The sequence below is a fragment of the Hypanus sabinus genome, chromosome 12 (assembly GCF_030144855.1).
Source record: "Hypanus sabinus isolate sHypSab1 chromosome 12, sHypSab1.hap1, whole genome shotgun sequence".
NCBI lineage: Eukaryota > Metazoa > Chordata > Chondrichthyes > Myliobatiformes > Dasyatidae > Hypanus > Hypanus sabinus.
The window spans coordinates 67,760,853-67,787,944 of record NC_082717.1 but is presented as its reverse complement, the minus strand read 5'-3'; the positions used below and the strand labels follow the sequence as shown (position 1 = coordinate 67,787,944).

At 40.2% G+C, this 27,092-nt stretch overlaps 1 protein-coding gene across 5 annotated transcripts in view; it reads left to right on the top strand.

Moving 5' to 3' along the window:
• Positions 1 to 27,092, top strand: part of LOC132402980 (uncharacterized) — a 110,857-nt gene that overhangs the window by 45,132 nt on the left and 38,633 nt on the right. For all 5 annotated transcript variants that reach the window (XR_009515143.1, XR_009515142.1, XM_059986164.1 and 2 more), the window contains exon 2: positions 3,541 to 3,755. Coding sequence is in view for 3 of the 5 variants with exons in the window: in XM_059986164.1 (XP_059842147.1) it covers positions 3,651 to 3,755 (105 nt within the window). In the remaining 2 variants the exon portion in view is untranslated. The remainder of the gene's footprint in view (positions 1 to 3,540; positions 3,756 to 27,092) is intronic.

Genomic DNA, 27,092 nt, shown 5'->3' with positions numbered 1-27,092 from the left:
AGTCTATCTTCTTTAAATAGATCCAAAAAAAAATCAATACCTTTATTTTTCCAAAGTAAAAAAGTTGGACCACTCAAAGAAGGCTTAAAAATAATTTTGATACTTTAAACTACAAAGTTTAAATATTTTTAAGATTAAAAATACTACGGAACTGGAGCCAAATTTGTAAAGAATACTTAATCACAAGGTAGAAATTTAAATGAGCAACTTTATCTAATTGTATAGGTAAAGCAGCTCCCAATAACAAGGTTAAATAAAACTTTTTCACAGCTTTCAATTCCAAATCTAACCAAATTGTCCGCTCGTTCTTATCAACCCAGTGTAACCAAAAGGGCATATATTGCACATTAACAGCCCAGTAATACATTCTTAAATGAGACAAAGCAAAACATCCATCCTTTTTCAATTTTTGTAAGTGACATTTACTAATTCTTGGTCTTTTATCATTCCAAATAAAAGATGAGTTAATAGAATCAATTCAGTCAAAAAACTTCTTAGTCAAAAAAACAGGGATATTCTGAAATAAATATAAAAACATTGGTAAAATCATCATTTTGACTATATGAATGTGGCCAGCAAGTGAAAGTGTAAGTGGGTTCCATCTACTAAATAAATACTTCATAGAATCTATCAAGGGTACAAAATTAGCTCTATAAAGATCCTTATATTTTGTAGTGATTATAATGCCTAGCTATCTAAAGGAATCCGTAAGTTTGAAAGGAGTATTATCGTTTATAGAAACAGATTCATTTGAAGGAAACAGTTCACTTTTATTAAAATTAATATTATATCCTGAAAAATCTCCAAATTCATTAAATAATTTTAGCAAGGCAAGGATAGATTCCTCGGGATTCGATATATAAACCAGTAAATCGTCAGCGTAAAGAAAAATCTTATGAATGGTCTCATTCCCAAGAACCCCTTGAGTATCTTTAGCTTCACAAAGGGCAATAGCAAGGAGTTCTAATATTAAGTTAAATAACAAAGGACTTAACGGACAACCTTGTCTTGTCCCCCATGAAAGCTGGAAAAGGGGATCTACAGTTATTAGTAATAACAGTAGCAATAGGAGTTTTATAAATCATTCTAATCCAATTATTAAAATTAACACCAAAAACAAATTTCTCTAAAACGTTAAAGAAATATTTCCATTTGACATTATCGAATGCTTTTTCAGCATCCAAAGAGACAATGCATTGTGGAGTTTTAAAAGAAGAAAAGTATATAATGTTAAATAATCTCTGAACATTTGAAAAGGAATAATGACCCTTTATAAAGCCTGTTTGATCTTTAAAAATAATTTTACCCAAAATATTTTCCAACTGATTGGCCATTATCTTTGACAGGTTCTTAGCATCAACATTCCATAATGAAATAGGTCTGTATGAGGCACAATTAGTAGGATCTTTATCCTTTTTAAGAATTAAAGAAATAGAAGATGCATAAAAAGTAGAGGGTAAGTCACCTTTCACAAAAGTGTCCTTAAACATTTCCAACATATACAGAGAAAGCAATTTTCCAATTTTTTTATAAAAATTCTTCAGTGTAGCCATCACATCCAGGAACCTTACTGGATTGCATTGAAAAAATAGCTTTATGAATTTCGGCTTCAGTAATTTGGGCATCAAGAGTTTTTTGATCATCAACAGAAATTTGAGGAAAGCAATCTTTCGTAAAAAAGCACTCATTTTAGAAGAATCTACTGGAAATTGAGATTTATAAAGTTCAGTAAAAAAATCTTGAGAAATCTTATTAATCTCTTCATATTCCCAAGCCAGGGCACCATCTTTCCTATGGATTTTCAAAATTTGCCTTTTGGTTCTGGCCGTTTTTAACTGAGAAGCAAGCAGTTTGTTATTTTTATCTTCAAACATATAAAATTGACTTTTTAGCTTAAGCAAGTAGCCTTCAATAGGATGAGTTAATAATAAATAATATTGTGATTGAAGTTCCAACCTTTGTTTAAATAAATCAATATTAGGGGAAATCGCATAAATATTATTTAAGTCTTTAATTTGTTTTGAAATCTTATCTAATTCTACTTTAGTCTGTTTTTTAAGCTTAGCTGAATAAGAAATGATCTGACCATGTAAAAATGCTTTAAATGTATCCCATATGATTAATTTAGACGTACCCCCTATATCATTAAAAAGAAAAAATTCTTTAATCTGGGTTTCAATGAAGCTAACAAAGTCAGAATTCTGCAATAATGTCTGAGATAGGTGCCATGGCGGGTGGGCAAGGACGACAGCATCGAATTCGAAAGACAAACTCAAAGGCATATGATCAGATCAAGCAATAGCTTCATATTCACAATTCTTAACACTAGGCAAGAAGCGAGGGTCGACTATAATATAATCGATCTTTGAATGTTTTCTATAAATATGTGGAAAAAATAGACTGTTCCCTGTCATCAGGGTGTAAATATCTCCATAGTTCAATCAATCCAAAATTGGTCAAAAAGGAATTAATAAGTGATGCAGAGCGATTTGGAAGTCGCTGGTTGGTTGAGCTCTTATCAATCAAGGAATTTAAACAACAGTTAAAATCCCTGCCCTTTATCAACATATATTCATTTAAATCAGGCAGTAAACCAAATACATTTTTTTTAAAAAAAGGATCATTTACATTAGGACCATACAAATTGACTAAAACAACTTTTCTGTTACAAATTACTCCTTTAACAATTAAAAAATCTACCATTAAAATCTGACTTAAAATCCTCTTGAGGGAATAAAAGAATGGATTTAATAAAAATAGACACTCCTTTAGTTTTACTTTGAGAAGTGGAGTGAAATTGCAAACCCTGCCACAATCCAAAAAATCTATTTTGATCTCCCGTCCTGATATGCATCTCTTGGACAAAAACTATATCAGGCTGGAATCGATTAACGAACTGAGCGCAGTAATCCAAGTGTGGTCTGACCAGGGTCCTATATAGCTGCAACATAACTTCTCAGCTCCGAAACTCAATCCTCCGATTGATGAAGGCCAATGCTCTGTATGTCTTCTTAAACACAGAGTCAACCTGCACAGCAGCTTTGAGTGTCCTATGGACTTGGACCCCAAGATCCTCCACACTGCCAAGAGTCTTACCATTAGTACTATATTTTGCCATCATATTTGACCCACCAAAATGAACCACTTCACACTTACCTGTGTTGAACTCCATCTGCCACTTCTCAGCCCAGTTTTGCATCCTATCAATGTCCCGCTCTAGCCTCTGACAGCCCTCCAAACTATCCACAACACACTCAACCTTTGTGTCATCAGCAAACCTACTAACCCATCCTTCTACTTCCTCATCCAGGTCATTTATAAAAATCATGAAGAGTGGGGGTCTCAGAACAGATCCCTAAGTCACACCACTGGTCACCAACTTCCTTGCAGAATATGACCCATCTATAACCAGTAATATATACTTACTCTTGGCATTATATTTGAGTTAGTTATGCAATGAAAATTTATAACAACATTGTGATTAACTTCTTTTATTTCCAAGCATGCAGAAAGCTTTATTTTGATTTTGTGTTTTCTCAGTCCAGGCCATTTGGTGTTTATAAATTCAGCCTTGGATGCACAGCTTATTTTAACTTCCAGAGCCGTGACTCACCAGTACATTGCAACATTGCTACTTGCCAGCACTTGCAATGCTCCAATACATGGACACATTTTCTCCTCGCCCAGCAGCTGAAAACATTACCAACTGGTTCCCAATGCAGTTCAAGAGGCAAAAAAAGCAGTCAATTACAGAGGTATGTAGCAACATGTTGACAAAGTGACTTGTCTTCTCAGTGGAAAATTTACAAGGAAAATATTGTCAAATTCCTCAATCTGAAGGACAAAGAATTTGCCCATGCTTTAGGAGAAGTACTTATTGTGTTTAAACAGTGATGGATCTGATTTTTTTTTTTTTGGTGCATACATGTTGTGGGTAAGATTTTATATCCTAGGCAGGAATTGATTGAGCAATAGTAAGAGCCAACAAATGTTGTTCAACTCTGCCTTTCTTTGTTAGCTGCCTGGAACCTTCCAAATTCTCTGTGGTCCTCCAGTTTGTTCACTTGTATACCTCTTGATCGTGGTAAGCAATTTATTACTGAAGACATTAGTTCTGGAATTCTCCCCAAAACTCTTCTGTTTGTATGTCTCTTTCTCCTCAAAAATTTACACTTATTTTACCAAGAATTCTTTTGAATGTCTTGATATATTGTGTGTGGCTTGGTGTCAAATTTTGTTTGATGATTGCTCCAGGGCAGAATTTTGTAATATTTTGTCGCATTAAATTCACCGGATAAATTGTTGCTGCCTAATATTAGCTAGCAGTGGTAAGGAATGTAGGTACAGCACATTTAAGTGGACAAAAGTACATCATCATAGACGGAAGAAAAGGAGGTGGGGTGGACTCCAAGCCACACTAAAATGTTGTGGAATGTAACTTCCTCTTCCCAGAGTCTTGTTAGCAAACATACGGTCATTGGAGAACAAAACTGAGACCTAAGGGCAAGATTGGAGGGAAATGAGGGATTGCTGCTTTTTGTGTTTCACGGAGACATGGCTGACCTTAGACATAACAGATATGATGATAAAAGACCTGAGGGCTTCTCATTTCTCCAGATGGACTGGACTGCTGACTCGGAGAAGGCAAAAGGTAGGGGTTTGTGTTCCTTGTGGTGTTCGGATGCAGTGGTTTTGTCACACTCTTGTATCCCCAATCTGGAACATATAATGATGAAGTGCCGACCATTCTATTCACCAAGAGAGTTCTCCTCCATGATCCTGATTGCAGTTTATGCTCATACCGCCAAAGGCCATTGTAATGCAGGCACTCAAGGCATTGAGTGCCATGATGAGCAAACAAGAAGCAGCCTATCACAATGCCTTTCAAATCATTGTTGGGGACTTCAGTCAGGCTCATTTAAAGAAATCAATGCCCAATTATTATCAACATATCAACTGCAGCACAAGGAGTCCCAACATATTCGACGACTGTTCTTTTTTTTTTGTAATTTATTTTTTTATTGAAGTTCATCATCAAACATTTCCATAAGATGTATTTCAGACATTGTACATATATATCATATAATCATATATATCACAAATCTCCACAAAGTATTTATCTGAGGTCTACACTTATAGAAAAGAGTGCAAAGAAAAACCAAGCAAAAGGAAAGAACTATGTACAAGTAGGCATTTTGGGAAATCTGATCACCAGGCTGTCCTCCTGCTACCTGTATACAGGCAGAGGCTAGAGAGCAAGACTCCAGAAGTAAGAACAGCAGAGGCAGTTGTGGGAGGCAGAGAAGCAGGTACAAGATTACCTTGAGTCGGTTGGACTAGGCTGTGTTCAATGACTTATTAGAGAATCTGAAGAATACGCCATAGCTATCACAGACATTATAAAAGCAGAAATAAACAAAATCATTCAGAGTTTTTCTCAACCAGTAGCCCTCGAGGAACCAGGGCCATATTAATGGTCTGGCAACCAAGTGAAATACAAGAGCTCCAGGCACAACCTTCGGAAAGCCATCTCACAAGTGGTGGCAATTGCAGACCAAACTTGAATTAATGAAGGATGTTGAACCGCTGTGGCTACCACCTCCTACAAAACCAAGCGACATAGTTAATAACAAAGTTTTGTTCCTAGCTGAGTTCAATGGCTTTTATGCTTGCTTTGACCAGAGGAACACGGAGGTACCTTCACAAATATCCTACATCTCCTGATGACCCTGTGATTTTGGTCTCTGACGCTGATGCGACAGTATCCTCTAGGAGAGTGAACCCATGTATACTATATGGCCCAGACAGAGTACCTGGCCAAGTGCTAAATACCTATCCTGATCAACCGGTTAGAGCGTTCACTGATATCTTTAAACTCTTGCTTCAGCAGTCTGAGCTACCCACCTGTTTCTAGTAGGTTTCAATTATTCCAGCGCCTGAGAAGAACGTGGTAACCTGTCTCACTCACTAATGTCCAGTAGCACTTATACCTACAGTGATGAAGAGCTTTGAGAGGTTGTTGATGAACTATATCAAGTCCTGCCTGAGAAGTGACTTGGATCTGCTTCAATTTGCCTACCTACCCAACAGGTCAACAGCAGATGCCATTTCATTGGCTCTTCACTCAACCCTGGAGCATCTGGGCAGTGAAGATGCATACATCAAGATATTTTTCATTGACTACTGATTAACATTCAACTCTATCATTCCCTGAAAATAAACCAGTAAACCCAAGTCCTAGGCCTCAATAACTTCTTGTGGAACTGGATCCTCAATTTCTTCACTTGAAAACCCCAGTCAGTTCAGCTTGGCACAACATCTCCTCCACAATCACCATCATCACAGGTGCACAGCAAGACTGTGTGATTATCCCCTTGCATTACTTGCTTTATATTTATTGCTGTGAGAGTAAGCACAGTTCCAATGCCATATTTAAGTATGCTGGTGACACCACTGTCGTTGGCCCTTTCAAAGGTGGTGACAATCAGCAATAGGAGGGAGATAGAACATCTGGCTGAGTGGTGCTTCCACAACAACCTCACACTCAATCTCAGAAAGACCAAGGAGCTGATTATTGACTTTGGGAGGAGGAAATCAGAGGTCCATGAGCCAGTCCTCATCAGAGGATTGGAGGTGGAGAGGGTCAGAAACTTTATATTACTAGGGGTTATCATTTCAGAGAATTAGTCCTGGGATCAGCATGTAAGTGCAACCACAAAGAAAGCACAGCAGTGTCTCTACTTTCTTAGAGGTTTGCATAGATTTGGTATGTCATCTACAACTTTTACAAACTTCAATAGTTGTTTGGTGGGGCGTATATTGACTGGTTGGATCACTGCCTGGTATGGAAACACCAATACCCTTAAACAGAAAAGCCTATAAGAAGTAGTGGATACAGCCCATTCCATCACGGTTAAAGCCCTACCCACCACTGAGCACATGAAGTGCTTTTGCAGGAAAGCAGCGTCCTTCTTCAAGGACCATCCAGGCCATGGTCTCCTATTGCTACTGTTATCAGGAAGGGGGTACAAGAGTCTCAGGACTCACAGCATGATGTTAACAGTTATTACTTCTCAGCCATCAGGCTCTTGAACCAGAGGGGATGAATTCACTCATCCAAACGCTGAACTGTTTCCAAAAGCTATGGATGGACTTTCAAGGACACTTTATCTCATGTTCTTGGTTTATTGCTTATTTTATTATTATTATTATTATTATTATTATTGAATTTGCAGAGTTTATGGTCTTTTGCTCATTGCCTGTTAGGCCAATGCTCCTAACTCTTCCTCTGCTACATTGACGAATGTATTGATGCTAGTTCATGCACCATTTCTGAGCTTGTCAACTTCATCAACTTTGACTCTAACTTCCACCCTACCCTTAAGTTGACTTGGTCCATTTCGGAGACCTCCCTCCCCTTTCTCAACCTTACTGTCTCCATCTCTGGAGACAAACTGTTGACTGACATCTTTTATAAACCTACCGATTTCCAGGGTTATCTTGACAAACAAGAGAGAATCTACAGATGCTGAAAATCCAAGCCACACACACAAAATGCTGGAGGAATTCAGCAAGTAAACAGTGATGTTTTGGGTCAAGACCCTTCGTAGGACTTATGAAGGGTCTCGGTACGAAACATCGACTATTTACTCTTGTCCATAGATGCTGCCTGGCCTGCTAAGTTCCTCCACCATTTTTGTGTGTTGCTTTATCTTCATTATATCTCTTCTCACCCTATCTCCTGTAAAAAAAAATAAATTGCTATCCTTAGTTTATTCACCTTTGCTGCATCTGTCCCCAGGATCCTGCTTTCCTTTCCAGGCCATCAGAAATATCCTCCTTCTTCAATGATTGAGGTTTTCTGACAGGTTGCATCACAGGCTGGAATGCTGGCTCCAATGCATAGAGTCACAAGACTATAGAGGACTGTAGACCCAGTTAGTTTCATTGCAGACACAACCCTCTGAGCTGTTGAGGATATCTTCAAGAGGATCCTCTGCACTATTGAAGACATCTTCAAGAGGTAATGCCCCAGAAGGGCAACATCCATCATTAAGGACCATCACCATTCAGGGCATGCTCTCTTTTTGTTATTCCCTTCTGGGAATAGGTACAGAGGTTGAAGACCTCAAAGTTCAACATAAAATTTATTATTGGAGTATGTACACGTCACCACATACAACCCTGCGATTCTTTCTCCAATGGGTATACTCAGCAAATCTATGGATCAGTAACTGTAAACATGATCAATCAACAAGAAACTGTGCAAATGCAAATAGAAATAAATAGCACGAGCATGAAATAACAAGGTAAAGGGTCCTTAAAGTGTAATCATTAGTTGTGGGGACACCAGAAACAGAATGAGAGTAATTATCCTCTTTTGTTCAAGAGCCTGATGGTTGAGGGGTAGTAACTGTTCTTTGAACCTGGTGGTGTAAGTCCTGTGGTACCTGTACCTTCTACCTGATGGCAACAACGAGAAAAGAGCATGGCCTGGGTGGTGAGGATCTTCAATGATGGATGCTGTATTTCTATGACAATGTTTCATGAAAATGTGCTCAATAGTTGAGAGGGGCTTCACCCATGATGTACTGAGCCAAATCCACTACCTTTTGCAGGATTTTCCATTCAAAGCCTTTGGTATTCCCATACCTGGCCACAGTATAGCCAGTCAATACACGTTCCACCACACATCTATAGAAGTTTGTTAAGGTCTTTGATGACATGCCAAATCTCCGCAGACTCCCAAGGAAGTGATTCAGAAACAGCTTCTTCCTCTCCGGCATCAGATTTCTGATTCATCCGTGAACACGGTCTCACTATTTTTGTTGCATGTTTTATGTTTTTTTCATGATTTATGGTTACTTCATGCTTTGCATTTTACAGCTGCTGCAAAATAGCAAATTGCATGTCATGTAAAACGGAAAATAAACCCGATTCCTATTCTGAATTCTAACAAATCCAAGGAAAGGAAAAGTGAGGCTACTGTGACAACAAAATTTTCGTGTTTGTACTCTTACTAAAGAAATACAAACTGTAAAGTGCAGGTGGATACTTCATGCTGACTATCTCACACAATTTGGATATATTGTATTTCACAACATATCTACTCCACTTTTTAAAGGAAGATAATATTCTGGCAAACATGAGAAAATATGTTTAAAAGCTCTGGCCAATTTGGGAGGAGATCCAAAGATGGCAAATTTCCCTGTCAACAGCAATCTCCAGCACTATAAACTCCCAAACCATTGACTGGGAAAACCAGAGTTAGAACATCAGATCTTAATTCGGGTTCTGTGGAAGTGGCCTTTTATTGCCATTACAGCCTGAACCTTTAATTACTGCAGTTGTAGTTATGATTCAGTTTTTTTATCCTGAATATTCTTCCTAGTGAGGGAATCATAAACAGCATATTCTGCACTGAACTGAATGGATGCAGCAACTGAGAAAGTCTTTCCCTGGGCAGATGCAGTGTTCACACTTGCCAGCACATGTCCAATTTACATTTAATAAAATGCACAAGCTTGCACAGTGAGCACTGCAAGAAAATGACCCCTTTGGAATAAATCCAAAATCTACTTGTCAAACTCCTAAGCACACTTATAAGGATTGGGTGTTCAACACTATTACATATAACAGAGTAAAGATTTCCGTTGGGGTCAATATCAAACTCAAAAACAATTCAAACAGCATGCATGGCAACTATTAGCCTTGCGGAAAATGGGATCTTTTTAATGCACCCTGGTTAGTATCCAGAAGTTTGTACTTTGAGGGAACTGATCTCCACTCCTGCACTATATGGGCTGGAACCCCTGTCATGAGAATTTATACTTAAGCAGAATTTTGATCTCTAATGGGGCAGCACTGAACAAAAGCAGGGAATTAGTGATGAAAATGGAAATGTCATAAAAGGAGAGTATCCAGGCTGAAGAGAGATGAAAGATTACCAACAGCTGCTGAAGAGAGATGACTGTGGCAATATGGAATTACATTTCATGAAGATTAAATGAGTATGAGTCAATTTCATTGTAAAGCATTCACTTCACTGGATGTGACAACTTTGATATTTGGACACTGGATGTGGGAAGAGAAGTAAAATTGATATAAATGTACAGCAATGATCTTATTAAGCAGCACAGCAGACACAAAGGGTTGTGGGATCTTCCTGCTTCTTATTTCTTATATTACTATGAACAAAAGTGGGATTTAGGAGAAGTATCAGCCTCGAAAGACAAGGAAAAGAGAGTGACTGTATTAACTAGGAAGGAAGAATATGAGGTGTTTACTGTTCATTGAAGATGAAGCAGTGGTACCTGGTTGAAGAAAGGAGGGAGGGAAGTGGGAGAGAGATTTGAAAGAAGATGGTGAAGACATTTATTGCAAAGAGGGACTCTTGAAGGAATACCTGCTTAAATTAAAAGTAACTGAATAGAGTACCATTGGATGACTATTAAGATCATTATGGGAAATAAATGGACTAGCCTATGAAAATCTAGTTACCATGTTAAATGTAACCTTGTATAGTTTGTGACTTAAACACTCAAAACTATTCCTTTGTAGCATATTCCAGACACAGGGAAATATATGACCAATTCTGTTCTTTCAACACTTGGATTTTCCAGTTCTGGGTTCTGAGTGAAGGAAGATAGGATATATTTCCATATTCAAGTATAAATATTGAAAAACTTATAAGCTGAAGGAAACTCAAAGCTGCCTTTCTGTTGATCCCATTTTTAATTAGACCTTCCTCTGGTGCTGTCATTTACGAGATGAGAGAATATGTGCAGTTAATTGATTAAAGTACTTCTAATGTTAGCTGTCTTCAAATTTGAATATAAATTCCACCATATTGTTCATTAGTTAATACATCCATGAACTGTTGCTTTGCAGACTGGAAGGCATTTTAAAACATCATATAAAATGTAATATCCTGGGGTTAACACTACAATCATCTTCCTCCCAATCTCCAACGTGGAAGATCCATTTGTAATGGTCCTTTTCACGTGAAGCAGGTGTGCAGCTTATGAGTCTGTGCTTGAAGAAAATTGATGAAATTCAGAGGTATAATCTCTTAGTGATGATTGTGTGAATGTATTCAGCTGTTGTACCTTCCTCTCAAACCTAGAACGTCTCAAGGTATTTTAAAATAGGAATGTTCATTATTACAATCACACAGCAACTGGAAGAACAAACTGTGGGTAGGACTGAATGTTACTATAAATACCATAGTGATTCTAAGACAACACACTTTAAATTGCAAACTACTTTGATGGACATCACACTGTTTATATGAAATAAACCAAGTAAAGATGGTTGCAACGGACTCTGGATGTAAATGAATATTTGTTCAGTGATGAGAGATGGAGACAATGATAAAGTTACAGATATGTTGCCATGCCATTCCATTTCCAATGCTGGATAAGTATTTGATGACTCTAGAATTTTACACTGCATGGAAATGGGCCCTTTGGCACAAATCAACCATGCCAGCTGATACCTAATTACACCAATCTCTATTTTTCCATAACTATCATGAGAACAATAGAATTATTCTCACTGGTTCCAAAGAATGCCTGTTGACACATCAGCCATCTGCACCACCTCATTTCCTAATAGGAGATCAAGTGTAATCTTTTTTATAATTGGGCCATCTACATAATGTATGAGAAAATTTTCCTACTCCTTAGCGCTCAATCAATATAAGGGAATATAAAGCCACTTCAATTATAACCCTTTTGTTGCCCCATTTATTCCCTACATATTTGCTCCTTTAATACGCACTGTCTATTGGAGAATGGTAGAGGAGAGGGGGTGCCTAGAGTTCAATTTCATCAAAGTAATTACTTATTTTTTATTTCTAGTTTCGACCCAAATGGGCCTCAGTAGATGTTCCCTCTGACCTATCCTTTCCAAGTACTGCTGCGATGATCTGTCATATCAATAATGCAGCCCTCATCCATCTTTCCTACCACCGTCTACGTACCCCGAACAATGAGCTTCCAGCCTTGCTTCAACCTTGATCCCATAATAACTCTAACATCACCTTCCTTTTCCGAGTTCATCTGCCTTACTTATCAGGCTTCCTGCATTAAAGTCAACACGGTTCAACCCATCAGTTACTCCCTGGCCTGCCCAATGCATATGCTCCCTTAACCTCAATAATTGTTTCTTCTTTCTCAACTGATAAGCTGATCTGGCAGAGAGATGGGTCCATCTACTGTAGTGTAAACTATCCTGAGTAGCACAAGCAAATCTCCCCACTAGGATACCAGACACTTCCAGTTCAGATGTAACCCATCCCTCTTGTACAAGTCACCTCTGCTCCAGGAGAGATTCTAATGGCCCAAGGAGCTGAATCCGTCCAGCTCTTCATTCATTTGTCCTGCCCTTCTATTCCCAGCACATGGCACAGGGAGTAATCCAATCATCCAGAGGTTACAACTGCAGAATTCTACTTTTTTACCTTCTGTTTTAACTCCCTGTACTCATCTTGCAGGGCCCCACCTCTTTTTCCTCATATGTTGTTAGTCTCAGTATGGACAACAGTCTGTGGCTACTTGCTGCCCGCTTGAGAATGTTCCATCACTGCTGGGAGACCTCCTTGACCTTGTAACCAGGGAGAGCTACACCCTATCCCGGAACTTTGTCCACAGCCAGTCTGTCCTCTGAACTATGGAGTCTCCTGATACTAAAGTTGTCCCAGACTCTACCTTCCGCTGCTGTGCGTTAGAGCCAGTTGCGTGCCACAGACTTGGCTGCTGCTGCTCTTCACTGAAAGGCAATTTCCAAAACTATGAAAAATGACAGACATTACTGAATGGGATGATCAAAGGGAATCCTTGACTCTGCCCACCCTTTCTGCCTTTTCTGGTGGCCATCCAACTGCCTGTTGCCTGGGCCTTTAGAGTGACCAGCTTAGTCAAGCTTCTGTCAATGACGTTCCTCCCCTTCATCCACTCTGTGGTCAGTCAGGAGCAGCAGTGGGGCACACTCCCCACTGACGGTCACCAGGGTCATTGGATATCCTACATTCCACAAGAGCCAATGCACAAGTCCTAACTGTCATCATTTAGAATAGAGGAAAGTAAAATGTCTTGCCTTGCCTTAACATGGCTACAATTCCTCCCCAAAACATCTCTCAAAGCCTCAGCACTTACATCTCAAGCATAGTATTTCACGAGAGCTGTTCTATAGCTCGGCTTTATTAAACAGCTCCTTTCCCTCCTCACAAGTGGTGCCGGCCTGTCAGTTAAAAGCTCCTTATCTTGCTTCTACAGCTCTTTTTAAGTAGCTCCACATGGATTTGAAGTCTATTTTTTTTGCTTGCAGAGTGTAAAAATTCTCATCCTTGTTTCTCAATCCTTTCTTGACCTTGCAACCTCCCTATTTCTATAAATTCAGACATAAAAGCTTCCCATGTTCCTGCCTTCCATGCATCCTAGGTGTGCTTCAGCTCATTGGCATAAACTCTTGGAACCCTTCACGCCTGTCTGTCTCTCTCCTCCAATTTGGTCTTAAAACCCACCTCAGCCTCAGCTAATGAGTCATGTGCCCTTACAAAACTATAATACTGCAAATGTCATATCTTTTAAATAAATATTGAAAGTGTTCGAAATACTCAATAAGTCAGACAGCATCTGTGGAAAGACAAGTAGATTTAATGTTTTGGGTCAGTGGCCTTTCATCAGAACTTTTTTCATCAGCCTGAGTGATGAATCATAAGCAGTAATTGTTACTGTCATGCTCTTTAACTTAATAATAATTGCTTTGCATAAATGACCATTACTGCTGTCATTATAGATTCCAGTGGAAATGCTTGGATGGCAGGTGATATATTTTGTGTCACATGACAGTGAAGAATATATTGATCTTGCCCTTGGTGCAGATCCCATGAATTCAGGCTGCCATCAGGAATATGGATGGGATTATCCTGCCAAATCCACTGAGCTGCGGGTTTGAATTGTCTTTGGAACTGCTTTCATAATTAAACCACAAAATGGCTGGCACTTCCACAGATCACATTTGCAAAGGCTGAGCCTATTTACTTTAAATGGCTTTTAATTACTTGACTAAAATAGAAGAGGTGTACATTAAGTGTGATAGAATTTCAAATCCATGATTCTTAAAAATTAACTTTTAGTTTCAATTAGCTTTCAACTCGTACCAAGCTGAAGCAAGTCCAGGGCTCCATAATCAATTAGACTCAAAGGTTTGAGCTTAAAACATCAGAGGGTTACTCACCCTTGACATACAAGTCTTTAAGTACAGCAATGAACAAAATAGTAACGGAGACCTACTGCTACCCTCCACTGAAATATTTCTCTGCCTTTTATACTCATGGTAAGTGTGTCATTCCCAATTAAAGGCAATTAAGGTCAACAAATTCTTAAACCTCAGCACCTTCCCTCGGTTATTCTGATATTAAATGTAACATTAAATTGTAACCTTTTACAAAGCTCTTAAAATTCAATGGGTCAGACATCTCCATTCTTCTTCTATTGAATTTTCCAAAGTTAGCATGGGATTTGAAGAGGCTTGTGCATCATGCTAGACTCATATGTCAAGATGTTTGATCAGGTTACAAGAGTCTCTGAAGTTCTCCTTGCTCTAACACTGTTAATTAGCAGAGTTCCCTAACCTTGCTTAATTTGCCAAATTTGAGGCACTTTCTGTCATGCTTGATAGCTCTGTTTAAAATGCCATCACGTTCATCAGTCTCTGTACAACTGGCTAATAAAGTCATATTCTGAATCAGATATTAAAACATAGAATATAGAGCCATACAGCATAGGAACAGACCTGTTAGCCTGCGATGTTGTGCAAAACTAATTAAACAACATTGCACGTGATTCATTCTCTGCATATTGAAGAGCCTCTTAAATGCCTCTGTCATATCTCCCTCCACCACAACTCATTCCAGGTACCCATCATTCGATGTTTCAAAAAGAAATATTGCCTGGCATAGTTTTTGAATGGTTCTCCATCACATTTTAAATACATGCCCTCTAGTATTAACTATTTCAACCACGGTGTAAAAGATACCAGCAGTCTAGTCTATCTATTCCTCCTGTAATGCAATAATTTTCTATCTGGTCTTCTCTCAGCCTCCACTGCTCCAGAGAGAACAACCCTCGTTAGTCCACCATCTCTTTATGGTACCTGCTCTCTAATCCTGACAGCATCCTGGTAATTGTCTTGTGTGTTGGCGCGTGGCCAAGTGGCTAAGGCATTTGTCTAGTGATCTGAAGGTCACTAGTTCAAGCCTCAGTGTTGTGTCCTTGAGCAAGGCACTTAACCACACATTGCTCTGTGATGACACCGGTGCCAAGCTGTATCGGCCTAGTACCCTTCCCTTGGACAACATCGTTGACGTGGAGAGGGGAGACTTGCAGCATGGGCAACTGCCAGTCTTCCATACAACCCTGCCCAGGCCTCAGTCAACATCAAAATCGATGGACAGCCGAAAAAGAAGAAGAATTGTCTTGTGCTCCCTCTTCAATGCATCCACATCCCTTAAGTTTAACATTTGAAATTCAAAAGTTCAAAGTAAATGTATTATCCTAGTACATATGTGTCAACATATACAACTCTGAGCATTGTGTTCTTGTGGGCATACTCAGTAAATTGAAGAACAATAATAGAGTTGGTGGAAGACCACACCCAGCAAGTGCCACTACTTTCTATCCATTACTTTTTGTCTAATCTCTCAAAGCGCAACAACTCATACTTGTTCTGATTAAATTTCATCTGCCACTTCTCCTCCTCATCTCCAACTGAACTATATCCCACTGTACCTTTTGGCAATCTTCTAATCCAGGATAAGGATAACTATACTGGACTAATATCTGGTGAAAAATTCCATAGACCTAAGTCAGAGATAATCTTTGCCATTTCCTGAACTCTCGGCATGCGTCGATACATATTGTTCCACATTGCATGATCTGCACAAAAGGATGTTTTGACTTTCATTGAAAGGCTCTTAAGAAGAACAATGAAAGCACAACTACCTGAGTAAATCTCATACTGAACAATACAACATTCCACAATAAACATCAACGCAATTTCTGACATTATAATCACCTTAGTATCTAAGAAACCGACTTATAAGTGTTTGTAAATAATTTTTTATCTTTTCTGCGGAAAGCATTGGAACACAACAAGAAATTTTTCAGAAATACAACACTGTAACAGTTTCTTCTGGCTATTTGAGTCAGTCCTGTCCAATTAGTTAGCAGGTTAATTGCTGACTAATTATCCTACTAAAACATACATCTTTGATGTAAGAGGAAACTGGAGTACCCAGAAGAACTCCACGCGGTCACGAAGAGAACGTACAGCCCTCCTTACAGAAGTGCTGGAGTTGAACTCCAAAATCCACATGCCCCAAGCTGTAATAGTGTCGCACTGATTGCTACGCTACTGTGGCATCCTTCTTTGAGGTTGTTGGAAATGTCAAAAAATTTCCAGCAGGCAAACGAGACATTCCTGAAGGGGACTCATTTTCAGATTTTGTTGTAAAAGTCTGGGACGTGGAGCTGTATAAGGCGTTCCTTTTCAAGAAGAGTCGTACACAAAATGGTTGAACAACTCACACAGCATTGCAGTTTCTGCCTAGTCTATGCACGGGTTAAAGTTGGGTGACTTCCAAGGAATGTAGACATGCCTGTCAGTGAAAAAGCAGCTTACCTTACCTCCCTGTGCTGGAGATAACTTCAGTTAAATGTCATCAATAATTTCCCAGGAAATCTGAGTGTAAATACTTCATGCAAATGTTACCCATTTAAATAACTTCAGAGCATAGTTACAGATTGAGAACTTGTTTTGAGTCTGCAGAAACATTTGCTGTTTTTCTGGAGAACTTTGTACCTTCAAGAACCATAATTGACCTTGTATAACAAACTTTGTCAGCCATTCAAAGTTTCTTTGCTTTCCAAAACCTAAGGTTGGTTTTATTCACTGCCAACAATTGAGCCTTTTTAAACGTCCCTCTCAGGAGCTGGAATTTTTAGTTCTGCTATCTGGAAATGCATTAAAGTGGTTTCCAAGTTACTCCTGCAGAAAATACAATTCAGCATTGGTGAAATTTGTAAGAGCAGAGCCTTTTGTTAGTCAGCCTTGTATGTCCCTTATTGCCAGGGGGATGAAAGGGTCATTGATTTGCAACACCAAATAACCCAATTTGTTAGGATAGTAAACTTAGATTTAAATATGTCATTTGAGTTCTCATTGTGTGGCCTAAATTAGGGCCAGAATAAAATTTGTTAGTAGCAAATGTGAAAACTTAGTATTACAAGCCTGGCAGTAATTGAACATAAATATCTATTTAGCCACATAGCAGCCTAGAAATCTGTCTGCACCGATCATCTGCTTTAAAAATTACATTAGAAACCTCTTTAATTCAGTATTGAACAGGTTTTTAAAAGAAAACTACCATTATTTTTGGTACCTGTTTGTGAACAACAGCATTGTGTAGCACCTCTCAGTATCAGGAACAATATAATTAGGTGAATTTCTGGCCTAGAAATCAAAGGGCCCTGCAAACAAGCGGTGCTCTTCCAAATGCAAATAAATGTTGCCAGGATACATGTGGATAGGGTGGGTGGAAGAGATTGGTGGCAGAGTCCTCACAGGGGAGCAGGAAATTGCTAGGAAGTCAGGAATATCACCAAAAGAATACATGTTCCTTGCTGCCCGCTGCTGTATTGTAAGGGTCCAAAGTGTTGGACATGCCAAAATGGCCTGCTAGGAGCCCAAGATAAGATTTGAGAGTAGTGCAGGAATGCTGCCTATGAACTTGTATATTTTCAGATGGGCAAAGGTAATTCAGGAGCAGCACACAATGTGCCGGAGGAACTCAGCAAGTCACGAGCATGTCATGATGCTGTGAGATCCCTATCCCTGCACCGATAGCCTCTGGTGTTGCTGCATTGTACAACGACTGTACTGTGGAGGGGAGCCTGCACAGACATTTTTCCTGCAGGAAGTTGCTCCCTGTGAATTCTGGATGGAGAAGGTTTCTGATACCACCTCTTTTTGTCAGATGTCTTTTTTCCTGTGTTGTATTTATTTGTGACTGGAGAATGTGGAACCTCCTCTATTCTTGAATGATTTCTGCTGTCACCTCTGGCTTCTGATTATTGAAGGGCACCCTGCGGAAATCATCTGTGGCCATGGTGACTTTGATTTGTTGGCTGAACCAGAATCTCAGTTTCCATTGCCAATGCTCTAGCAGCATCTAATTGTGTGAAGACTGCTGAACAGTACTCATTTAGTGCCACAGCCATGTTCTGTGTCTCTGGTCAGCCATACCTCTCTTCTAGCAACACAGTTGCTGCTTTGATCCTTTCAGAATCTTTATGGATTCTGTTTTATGTGTACTGCCAATCATTTCTCAGGTTCTCTCCTTTTGCTTCCTTTTTCACATCCTCTCTGAACTTAGCATCATCAGCCTGGTTCCCACTTTCATTAACAATCTGGCATCTGTCATGAATGCTCCTTTTCTAATCTATTTTCCTCTCTATCTCTTTGGTCACCCAGGGAGCTCTGATTTCAATTTCTCTACTTCTCTCCCACATGGGAATGGCGCCTAGACTATACACAGCTGAATCACCTTCACGTTAAAGGCCTCCCATTGTTCTATTACAGCTTTCCTGCCAAGCTTTCATTCCAATTTACCCAGTTGAGATATGTTTTCATCCCATTGAAACTGGCCCCACTTGGACCTTAGAATAGTCGATGTCCTTTTCCAAACTGATTCTAAGCTTTACGGTTTAATGATCATCAAGACCTGTGAAAGAATTTGTCTGAGATGCAGGAGAAATAGTTCTTTGTATATAATTTACTTTGGCCTACAGTACTAGCAAAGGCTGTGAGTGAAATTTGTCAGCCTTATTAATATCAGTGTCGTGGAAATCTCATCTGAAATCAAAATTGGGTCTCACACCATCACCACTTATTTTGGGTGTCCTGGATAAAGAGCATGAGTGTATATGACATTCTTGCATCAGAAGGGAATCCTCAGAGAATCCTTAGAGAAACAGGCGATGATGCACATACATTTTTGTTGTGCGTATTGTGTAGAAGAATTTCCTTTGCATTTATGAGCAGAGATTCCAATATTCCAGCAATTCAAGTTTAACTACTTGTAGGGCTAGATGGGCCAAAGGGCCTGTTTCTGATCTGTACTCTAACTTTTTCTACCCACATAAGGAGATGTCAGCAGAGATGCAGAGAACTCGAAGCTGCAAAGTGGGCAGACAAATGTCCACGAGACAAGTGATGATAGGCAATAAAGGCCAGTAAGAAGCAAATTTGGGGATCTGTGCAAAAATTCAATGTAGATCTAGGGGAGACAGAATCACAGACAATGACACTGAAATATGAACTTATGCTTTGATGCCACGTGATCCGAGAGCAAGTTTTAAAACCTTTGTCATTCTTCAATTTCATCTAATTTGTGAAAACCAATGTCGTAATTCAGCCAGAATTTGGCAAATAAATTTAAATGCACAGTTTTATATGTGACATAGTCCTGATTGCATGGATGAATGCTAACAGATGGTTAGCAGATGTTAGCATATAATATTCACCAAATATAGAACAGTGGGTAGAAACGCTATTGGAGAGGACTCTTAGGGATAGGATTTATGAATATTTGGAAGAAGGTGTATGGTGTATAGGCCTTCATCAATCATGGAATTGAATTTAGGAGCCGAGAGGTAATGTTGCAGCTATATAAGACTCTGGTCAGACCCCACTTGGAGTACTGTGCTCAGTTCTGGTTGCCTCACTTCAGGAAGGACATGGAAACCATAGAAAGGGTACAGAGAAGATTTACAAGGATGTTGCCTGGATTGGGGAGCATACCTTATGAGAATAGGTTGAGTGAACTCAGCCTTTTCTCCTTGGAACAAAGGAGGATGAGAGGTGACCTGATAGAGGTGTATAAGATGATGAGAGGCATTGATCATGTGGATAGTCAGAGGCATTTCCCCAGCACTGAAATGGTTACCACAAAAGGACACAGGTTTAAGGTGCTGCGGAGTAGGTACAAAGGAAATGTCAGGGATAAGTTTTTGACGCAGAGAGTGGTGAGTGCGTGGAATGGGCTGCTGGTGACAGTGGTGGAGGCAGATACGATAGGCTCTTTTAAGATGCTTTTAGATAGGTATTGGAGCTTAGTAAAATAGAGGGCTAGGGGTAACCCTAGTAATTTCTAAAGTAGGGACATGTTTGGCACAACTTTGTGGACTGAAGGGTCTGAATTGTGCTGTAGGTTTTCTATGTTTCTATGTTTCTAAAATCATCAGCTAATTAGGGGCAGTTTTGTAAAAAAGTCATGTCATACAGACTTGATTGAGTTTTCTGAGGAGATGAAAAAAGTGATCAATGAAGGTAGAGACATGGATTTTAGGTAGGTGTTTGATAAGAACCCTCATATTACATATATGTATATGCGGGGTGCATATATAATATAGCCTGGATGAAACGTAGATGGATGGAAGTTCTCATGCAATAGAAGGATTGGTGGATTGTGCTTTGTACGTTGTGGATAGTGTAGAAGATTGTCAAAGGATACAGATGGATGTGGATAAATTGGAGATATAGGCAGAAAATGGACATAAGTCAAAAGTAAAGGGACATTGCCCAGTTAATGGCAGGACCTTTAACAGTGTTGATGTACAGAGGGATCTAACAGCCCAAGTCCATAGGTCCCCAAGAGTGGCTGCTCAGATTGACAGGATGGTTTGACAGCATGCATTAGTTGCAGCGATGAGTTCAAGGATTAGGTAGTTACAATGCAGCTTTATGCACCTTTGATTTGAATGCACCTGGAGTGCCACATTCATTTCTGGTCATCCAGAAGGATGGGGAGGATTTGGGGAGGGTAGAGGTTTACCAGGATGCTGCCTGGATTGGTGTGAATATGCTACAAGGAGAAGCTTCTCAAACTTGGGTTGATTTCTTTTGAGAAAAGGAATTTGATCAAAGTATATAAGATTGGGAGAGGCAAAGATAGAGTCAGCCAGATTCTTCTTTCCAGATCAAAATGTCTATTACTAGAGTATATACATGCAAGGTGAGATAGGGCAAGTTCAAAGGACTTGTACAGGGCAAGTTTTTGTTTTTGACACAGAGACTGAATAGGTGCTTGGAATTTGCCAACAAGCTTGGTAGAGGAGGCAAATATGAATGACATATTTAAGAGGCTCTTAGATAGACACATGAATAGACACATGAATGGAGGCATATCGACATTGTGTAAACAGACAGGATTACTGTAGTTAGGTGGTTAATTTTCTGGTTTAATTAGTTAGGCACAACATCATGGGCTGAAGGACCTAGAACATAGAACAGTACAGCACATTACAGGCCCTTCGGCCTACAATGTTGTGCTGACCCTCAAACCCTGCCTCCCATATAACCCCCACCTTAAATTCCTCTATATACCTGTCTAGTAGTCTCTTAAACTTCACTAGTGTATCTGCCTCCACCACTGACTCAGGCAGTGCATTCCACACACCAACCACTCCCTGAGTGAAAAACCTTCCTCTAATATCCTCCTTGAATTTCCCTCCCCTTACCTTAAAGCCATGTCCTCTTGTACTGAGCAGTGGTGCCCTGGGGAAGAGGTGCTGGCTGTCTACTCTGTCTATTCCTCTTAATATCTTGTACACATCTATCATGTCTCCTCTCATCCTCCTTCTCTCCAAAGAGTAAAGCCCTAGCTCCCTTAATCTCTGATCATAATCCATACTCTCTAAACCAGGCAGCATCCTGGTTAATCTCCTCTGTATCCTTTCCAATGCTTCCACATCCTTCCTATAATAAGGCGACCAGAACTGGACACAGTACTCCAAGTGTGGCCTAACCAGGGTTTTATAGAGCTGCATCATTACATCACGTCTCTTAAACTCTATCCCTTGACTTATGAAAGCTAACACCCCATAAGCTTTCTTAACTACCCTATTTACCTGTAAGGCAACTTTCAGGGATCTGTGGACATGTACCCCCAGATCCCTCTGCTCCTCCACACTCCCAAATATCCTGCCATTTACTTTGTACTCTGCCTTGGAGTTTGTCCTTCCAAAGTGTACCACTTCACAATTCTCCGGGTTGAACTCCATCTGCCACTTGTCAGCCCACTTCTGCATCCTATCAATGTCTCTGCAATCTTCGACAACCCTCTACACTATCCACAACACCACCAACCTTTGTGTAATCTGCAAACTTGCCAACCCACCCTTCTACCCTCACTGTTCCTGTTTTGTATATGCTATGAGTTTGATATAAGAAACAGGTTTTTAATTTACTGTTTCATCAAGTTTGAATGAAGCTTGTCATAAGTGCTGATGTCTGAATTGATTATTAGCTGAGTAAAACTACCTTCTTAGTGACAGAATGCAAAAACTTCTCGTTAGTTATATACTGGTATCACCCTTTAATTCTAATCAATCAAGGGTGATAATTTTGATTTCAGAATGGGGAGAGTATTAATCTTGAGTTAATTCCTGCAAAAGTATAAAATATAAAATTTTCTTTGTAATCTTAATAATTTATTTCAGAATCAGGAAAATCAGTCAGTTTTATGATTATCTATGACACATATTGTGAAGTTTACTGCTAAAAATTTCTACAGGATATTAATATAAAAAGTAATAACAAAAGTCCTCTGCCTGTGCCAGCAGGGTATGAGGGCTATTACCCTTTACCCTTCATGAGGGATCGTTACCCTCTACAAGATTGTGTTCATGGACTGTTCCAAAATCTGTTGGCAGAGGGCAAGAAGCTGTTCCTGAATTGATGTGTCTCCAAGCTCCTGAACTCCTTCCTGATGATAGTAACAAGAAAAGTGGGCATGACCTGGATGGTGAGGGTCTTGAATGATGGATGCTAACTTCTTGTGGAACCACCTTTTCAAGATGTCCTTGACAGTGGGGAGGGTTGTTCACATAATGAAGCTGGCTGAGTCTACAAGCCTTGACAACTTCTTCTGATCCTGTCCTTTGGAAGTTCCATACCAGGTGGCGCATTCCAGTCAGAATGCTCTCCACGGGTATATCTGTAGAAATTTTCAAGAGTCCTTGTTGACATGCCAAACTCTGAATGAAGTAGCGTTGCTGGCACGCCGCCTTTGTGATTGCATCAGTGTTGGGCCATGGACAGATCCTCAGGGATGTTGATACCCAGAAACTTAAAGCCGCTCACCCTTTGCACCACTGATCCCTCGTGAGGACTGCTGCATGCTCTCCCCACTTCCCCTTCCAGAAGTCCACAATCAATTCCTTGGTCCTGCTGATGTTGATTTCAAGGCTGTTGTTATGACATCACTCAACCAACCGATCTATCTCACTTCTAATCACCTCATCATCCCCACCTGAAACTTTACAAACAGAAGTGTCATCTGAAGTTTTATAAATGGCATTTGAGTTGTACTTAGCCACACAGTAATGAGAGTAATAAGAGTAGAGCAGTGAATTAAGCATGCAGCCTTGAGGTGTGACTATATTAATTGTCAGTGATAATCCTTGCACTGCTAATAGTGGAGAACAATTACTTACATTCTGGTGATTTTAATGTTATACAATATTACAGTTCTATACAGGAGAGCCTGTTTTAACTGTTATTGAGGAGGAGATGTTATTACCAATCTGCACTGTGGTCTCCTAGGAAGGAAGTGAAGGATCCAGTTCTAGCCACCCATGTTTTCAAGCTTGTTGATTAGTATTGAGGAGTTGATTAGTACGAAGAGGACAATATTGTTGAATACTGAGCTGTAATTAGTTCTCCACATCATACTATCTTGGATGCCATTGAGTGCCTGCCAACAAAGGAAGAACTGGATCTGATGCTGACCCTAGAGGTGGCCATTGGTAGCTTGGCCTCAGAGAAGGCACCAGGCAATATTGGGATTCCCCCAGATTTCATCAAACACTTCATGACTACCCCACTGCACCTGCTGCTTAAAGTCCTCTGCCAGTGCTGGCAGGATATAAGGGATATTACCCTCTACAAAATGAAAGGCATGAGAAGCAACTACAGGGGTATCTCCCTCATGAATGCTGTTGGCGAAGTCTTTGTCCACCTACAGAATTTGCCTGAACATGGCTACCTGGAGTCACAGAGTGGCTTCCGTGCTATGAGGTCAAATGTGGACATGATTTTCTCTGTTCGTCAACTCCAGGAGAAGTGCAGAGAACTAAAGAGCCCCTCTAAGATGTGTTTATTAATCTCAGTGAGGCATTTGACTCAGTCAGCAGAGACAAGCTCTTTCAGATCCTCTCCAAGGAAAGCTGTTCACCAAGACTGAGAAGCATACTCGAATCCCTTCACAACGTGAAGGGAAACAGGCAGAATCTTCATTTCATAGCTTGTCACACCAGACAGTCAGCCATTCTTGTCTGGTGTGTAGTGTCAGGATTGGTCTCCTTTCCGATGAACTGGGTCACAGTACGAACGTTCCTGACTCGACCCTTGTTTTTTATGAGGCCAAGTGGCTAGCTTGACGCTCAACCCGGCACGGATGGAGAGCGTGCCCAGGGACGGGGTCAAACTGGGTTCGAACTTGTGAGCCTTGGCTTCCGAAGTCTGGCGCTGTTGCCACTGTGCCGCCAGCTGGCTACCAGGCAGAATAATGGCAGCGCTTTGACACACAGGCTGATGAGCCTGACACTAGTGGTGGGAAAGTTACTAGAGAAATTTTAACAGACAGGATCTGCCTGCATTTGGAAAGACAAGGACTGATTAAGGATGGTCAGTTCAGCTGTGTGGATTGAGTTCTTCGAAGTGCTGACAAGCAGGATCGGTAAAGGCAAGTGTACATGGACTTTATCAAGGTTTTTGACAAGGTTCTACATGATAGGCTGCCCCAGAAAGTTAGATCAGATGGGATCCAGGTGAGTTGGACAATTGGATACAAAGTTGTAAGAGAGGAAAGTGTTGGGGGCTGGAGGGATGGCCTGTGACAAGTGTTGTGCTGCTGGTTTTACTTGCTTGCCATATAAACTCAGTGGCCACTTTATTAGTTAACTCCTGTACCTAATAAAGTGGCCATTGAGTGTATGTTCTAGGTCTTTTGCTGCTGTAGCCCATCCACTTCAAGGTTCAAGGTTCAACATACTGTGTATTCAAAGATGCTTTTCTGCACACCACTGTTATAGCGTACATTTATTTGATCTACTGTCACCTTCCTGTCAGCTTGAACCAGTCTGGCAGTCTCCTCTAACCTCTCTCATTAATAAGGCATTTTTGCTCACAAAACTGCCACTCACTGGATGCTTTTTGTTTTTTGCTACTCTAGAATCTAGATTAATTTGGAAAGTAGGAACAAGGTAGATGGAATGTTAGGTGAAATGTAGAGAAAGGAAGAGAAGGTAGATGGAATTTAACTTTGACTAATGCAAAGTGATGAATTTTGGGAAGTTTAACTAAGGTTGGAGAATGTTATGAAACAGGCAGATGTAGGAATACAAGTACATAATTCCTTGAAAGTGTTGAGACAGGTAAACAGGGTGGTGACAAAGCCTTCATTGGATGGGACATTGAGAAAAGAGTTGAGACATTATGCTGTAGACGTGAAAACTGTGGGTGAGACTGTACCTGGAATATTGTGTACAATTTGGTTTGCCATTTCATAGGAAGGATCTTGGCGATTATAGGGATGATTTACATCGGATTGAAAAGCTTAAGCATATAGACATTAAGAAATGAAGATCTGCTGGAGGTTTTGGAATGCATCCAGTTGGATAAGTCTCTGGGACCGGATGAGATGTACCCCAGGCTACTGTGGGAGGCAAGGGAGGAGATTGCTGACTCTATGGTAATGAACTGTGCATCATCAATGGGGACGGGAGAAATTCTGGAGGATTGGAGGGTTGTAGATGTTGTTCCCTTATTAGAGACACTGGTAGGATGCAAAACTGGGCTGAGAAGTGGCAGATGGAGTTCAACCCAGATAAGTGTGAGATGGTTCATGTTGGTAGGTCAAATATGATGGCAGAATATAGTATTAATGGTAAGACTCTTGGCAGTGTGGAGGATTAGAGGGATCTTGGGGTCTGAGACCATAGGGCACTCAAAGCTGCTGCGCAGTTGACTCTGTGGTTAAGAAGGCATACAGTACGTTGGCCTTCATCAACCGTGGGATTGAGTTCAAGAGCTGAGAGATAGTGTTACAACTGTATAGGACCCTGGTCAGACCCCACTTGGAGTATTGTGCTCAGTTCTGGTCACCACACTACAGGAAGGATGTGGAAACTATAGAAAGGATACAGAGGAGATTTACAAGGATGTTGTCTGGATTGGAGAGCATGCCTTATGAGAAAAGGTTGAGTGAACTCGGCCTTTTCTTCTTGGAGCATCAGAGGATGGGTGGTCACCTGACTGAGGTGTAAAAGATGGTGAGAGGCATTGATCGTGTGGATAGTCAGAGGCTTTTTCCCAGGGCTGAAATGGCTAACATGAGAGGGCACAGTTTTAATGTGCTTGGAAGTAGGTACAGAGAAAATGTCAAGGGTAAGTTTTATTGTTTGTCAGATAAACACATACAGCAACTTAGATGCAGTGGAGAGGCCAAGATCAGTTTATTTGTCTGTTGCCCTGTTTATCCTAAACTGGCTTCTGCCCTTCCTTGTTACAATTTGTCTACCCTATCCTCGTTACTTAAAGCAGCAATTCTTTCACATAATACAATGCTTTTTACACTGTGAAAAACAATCAATCTAAAACCTGATTACTTAATATATTTGGGCAGATCGTTCATTGTTTACACATTTTAGAAAATCTTTTCCAGGTCCTCACACATATTTGGTTCAAATCAAACCTTAAATGGACAGCTGAGATCAACACAAGCATTATTAAAAGGAGGCAGCCACACCTGGTCCATTACCATGGAGACCAAGGCACTGGATCTTCTCAAGTATTTGCTTCTCAGTAGTTCTCACCTCTCCTCATTGTCCCCACCAATCACTGATGGCATAAAGGCTACAGAACACAACACCAAAACCTACACACGATCTCTTGACCACAGCTCAATATTGTGCTCCACCTCCACCAAGGAACTCTGGCAGATCACGTGCTCGACTTCAACCCAA